At 53.0% G+C, this 2962-nt stretch overlaps 1 protein-coding gene across 1 annotated transcript; it reads right to left on the bottom strand.

The window, feature by feature from the left end:
• Positions 1-1131: 1131 nt before the first annotated feature.
• LOC127335029 (deoxymugineic acid synthase 1-D) lies at positions 1132-2674 on the bottom strand. The gene is made up of 4 exons (XM_051361619.2): positions 2204-2674; positions 1879-2122; positions 1599-1778; positions 1132-1459 (listed from the first exon to the last, which is right to left on the bottom strand). The coding sequence occupies exons 1-4, from the start codon at positions 2524-2526 to the stop codon at positions 1226-1228; spliced, it is 981 nt and encodes a 326-aa protein (XP_051217579.1). The 5' UTR covers positions 2527-2674; the 3' UTR covers positions 1132-1225.
• Between the last annotated feature and the right edge of the window lie 288 nt (positions 2675-2962).

Here is a 2962-nt window from a genome sequence, read left to right as displayed (position 1 = left end):
GCCGAATTTTAGGTGTTGTCTTGGTGGTGGTTGTACTGTTGTTGTTAGGACTGGAGTACTCTAGCGGGGTTTTTTTGGTTGTGTGCATCCGTACTACCACATTAGGGTACTGCGTTATTGCCAAGCCTGGATGTATTTGGTGTATATCGATATTAATATATTTCCATTATCAAAAAGAATATCTACATTGGCATCAGAAAAATCCACGTGTTGCCATCTCGTGGTATCCGTATCTACATCCCCGTATCACACTGTATCAGGATTCAGGACAACCTTTGGGTCCGAGTACATCATACTTCCCGCACCGAAGCTTGAATCAAAGTATGGCCGAGTCCTGAGTGAAGAGGAATACCAGCGTCATAGCTGCCAAGTTTCCCGTACGGAGGGTACGGGTGACGGAAACGGGGGACGGGAGTCGGAGGCTGGCAAAAACAGGAAACAACAGGGCTAAACATCGCTGCATCGAATCTTATTCATCGGGAACACGAACCCGGATGTTTTGGTACAGTGAACCTGGTACGGAGAAGAAAGGAAAAAAGTCCATTTCAAAATTGGAAAAGGCCAATCCCGGTCGGGATTCTCATTTTTCTCACTGACTAGATGGGACCGCATGTCAGTTTCATCTTCTATCTTAATTCCACCTCTCCCCATCTGACAAAAATTAAAGAGAGCACAATCAAGCCGTACACCGCGACAGCCTGAGATGGGGAAGGGCAGGGGGCCGCTGGCCTGTGTCACCGCCACCACGCAACTCCTGGCCACATTCGTGGGAGCTCAGGCTTGTGTCGCCGCCGCCCTGTATTTGGGGTCGTCTTCCCGAGCTCCGGCTACCCCCCGCCGTGGATGATTCCTTTCTCCCCGACCTTCTACGGCCTCCCTGTTGGCTCACTCAGCTTCGTGGAGTTCCCCTGGTCCAGCCGGAGCCACCAACGAAGATCCGCTCTGCCCCGAGCTCTTCCACGACGAGCACCCGCTCCGGCCGCCTCGCTGAACCTGGGCCGGTACGGAAACGCGAATCCTCTCCGAATTTGACCGAATCGAGTCCTGTTTCCGACTCCGTTTCCGGTTCGATGAATCGGGTACGAGGAACGAATCACCGTACCCCGAATCCGGCTGCTATGACCAGCGTCGGACCCTATCATTGCACTTCGTTATTTATTCTCAATCTTAAGGAAGGTACTTTTCTTTAGTTTACATTAGAGTACAGGCACACTCAGCGCCTAAACTATTCTTCTACAATCTCAATGTCTGAAAGATCAACTGACGTGAACTTCCCCTCTGGCGAAAAAATCACGTTAGTAGCTGTGACAATCTTCTTCTGTGGAATCTGGCCGATCTTGATGAGATCGTCTTCAGTCAGCTCCCAGTCGAATATCTGAATGTTTTGCTTGAGCCTCTCCTTGCTGAAGCTTTTGACGATTGGGGTCAGTCCTTGCTCATAAATCCACCTCAATGCTACCTGAAGGACACGAAGAAAAAAGGACCCGTTACTGTCATAGGGATATCATGCTCTTGGATTGCGTGACGACTGTGTGGTGAGGAGAAAGGCCGAAGGCGTCCTCTGCGTGCACAACCTATCCAGCTATCTATCGGGGTACCTGTGCGACGCTCTTTCCTCTAGCCTTGGCGATCTCGGCCAGCACCCCTGATTCCAGCACGGCGTTGCCCTCTCCAGACCAGTTCTGCCCACCCAACGGCGAGTACGCCGCGACGTGGATGCCCTTCTCTGTGCAGTACTTCCTCAGCTTCCTCTGTTGCCAGAGAGGGTTCAGTTCGACCTGCAGATAACACGCAGAGTTCTAGTTACGATCTATCGATCTATCGACGAACTGCTAGCATATGCAGGCTAGTATTCAGTAATCTTGGTTAGACAGGAACCTGGTTGACTGCAGGTGGGACAGTGGCGGCCGCCATGATCTTGTCGAGGTGCCAGGTGGTGAAGTTGCTGACGCCGATGGCTTTGGCGAGCCCCAGGCGGTGGCACTCCTCCATCTCCCGCCACACGCCCTCGAAGTCGAACGGCACGGCGTCCTCCCGCTTGGCCGGGAACACCCCTGGCCCGGGCTTCATGCAGACCGGCCAGTGGATCAGGTACAGGTCCATATACTCCATTTGCAGGTTCCTGAATCATCGACATGGTCGAGATCAAGCAAATTTGACTGGCCGGATAGGCAAAATTGATCAGGTGCACGAGGCTTCTTACTGGAGGCTTTCCCGGAGGGACGGGAGAACGAGGTGCGGGTGGCACTGCGTGCACCAGAGCTTGGATGTGATGAACACCTCTTCCCGGGATGCCACAAGGCCGCGGTGCACAGCCTCCGCGATAGCATCGCCTAGCGGCAGCTCCGTTCCGTACAGGGAAGCAGTGTCGAAATGGCGGAAGCCGACCTCCACGGCCGCAAGCACGGCGTCCCTGGTGGTCTCATGGACGACCGGGAACTTGGCCGTGCCCATGCCGATCGCCGGCATAGGTCTGGCGTTTCCGGACCTGAGCACCACCTCCGGCACCGCCGTTGTCAATGCCATGTGTCGTCTCTGCGGACCACCAGCACCGTACTAAAGGTGCGTGCTGTGTGATTGAGTTTGTCTTGCGGTTGCAGTGCAGGACGAACTGGCCAGCTTTATATTGGTCCAATTCCAAAGAGGCGGCCGGCTTTTGTTTCTTCAGGCGGGTACGATTGGTTTCTGGAATGTGATCCTTGTGTGCACAGAGTCGTGTGCGAACCACCACCCATATATAGCATGGATGATTCGTTTTCACAAGCGTACAAATTCAAGCAACAGAATTTCTCAGACTAACGTTCAGCTCATCGTTCTTTCTTTTTTCTGGACACAGCTGCCCGTTCCTTTCTTAATCCTAGGGCCCACACGTCTGTAATACACCTCGTTGTTGGTGTATTACTTGTCTCAACATCCGCTAACGTGTGACTCGCATTTCTTTTTGGTAAATACTATCTATCAT

This window comes from Lolium perenne, chromosome 2 (genome assembly GCF_019359855.2).
Source record: "Lolium perenne isolate Kyuss_39 chromosome 2, Kyuss_2.0, whole genome shotgun sequence".
In the NCBI taxonomy this organism is placed as follows: domain Eukaryota; kingdom Viridiplantae; phylum Streptophyta; class Magnoliopsida; order Poales; family Poaceae; genus Lolium; species Lolium perenne.
The sequence above is the reverse complement of the archived record's forward strand: the minus strand, read 5'-3'. Positions and strand labels throughout refer to the sequence as shown.

Excerpts from the sequence above, each read along its gene's own strand:
- LOC127335029 (XM_051361619.2), bottom strand. The coding sequence starts at position 2,526 with ATGGCATTGACAACGGCGGTGCCGGAGGTGGTGCTCAGGTCCGGAAAC. Across the intron at positions 2,123-2,203 it reads TCCCTCCGGGAAAGCCTCCA|GAACCTGCAAATGGAGTATA; the intron begins GTAAGAAGCCTC and ends TCGATGATTCAG. Across the intron at positions 1,779-1,878 it reads TCCCACCTGCAGTCAACCAG|GTCGAACTGAACCCTCTCTG; the intron begins GTTCCTGTCTAA and ends TGTTATCTGCAG.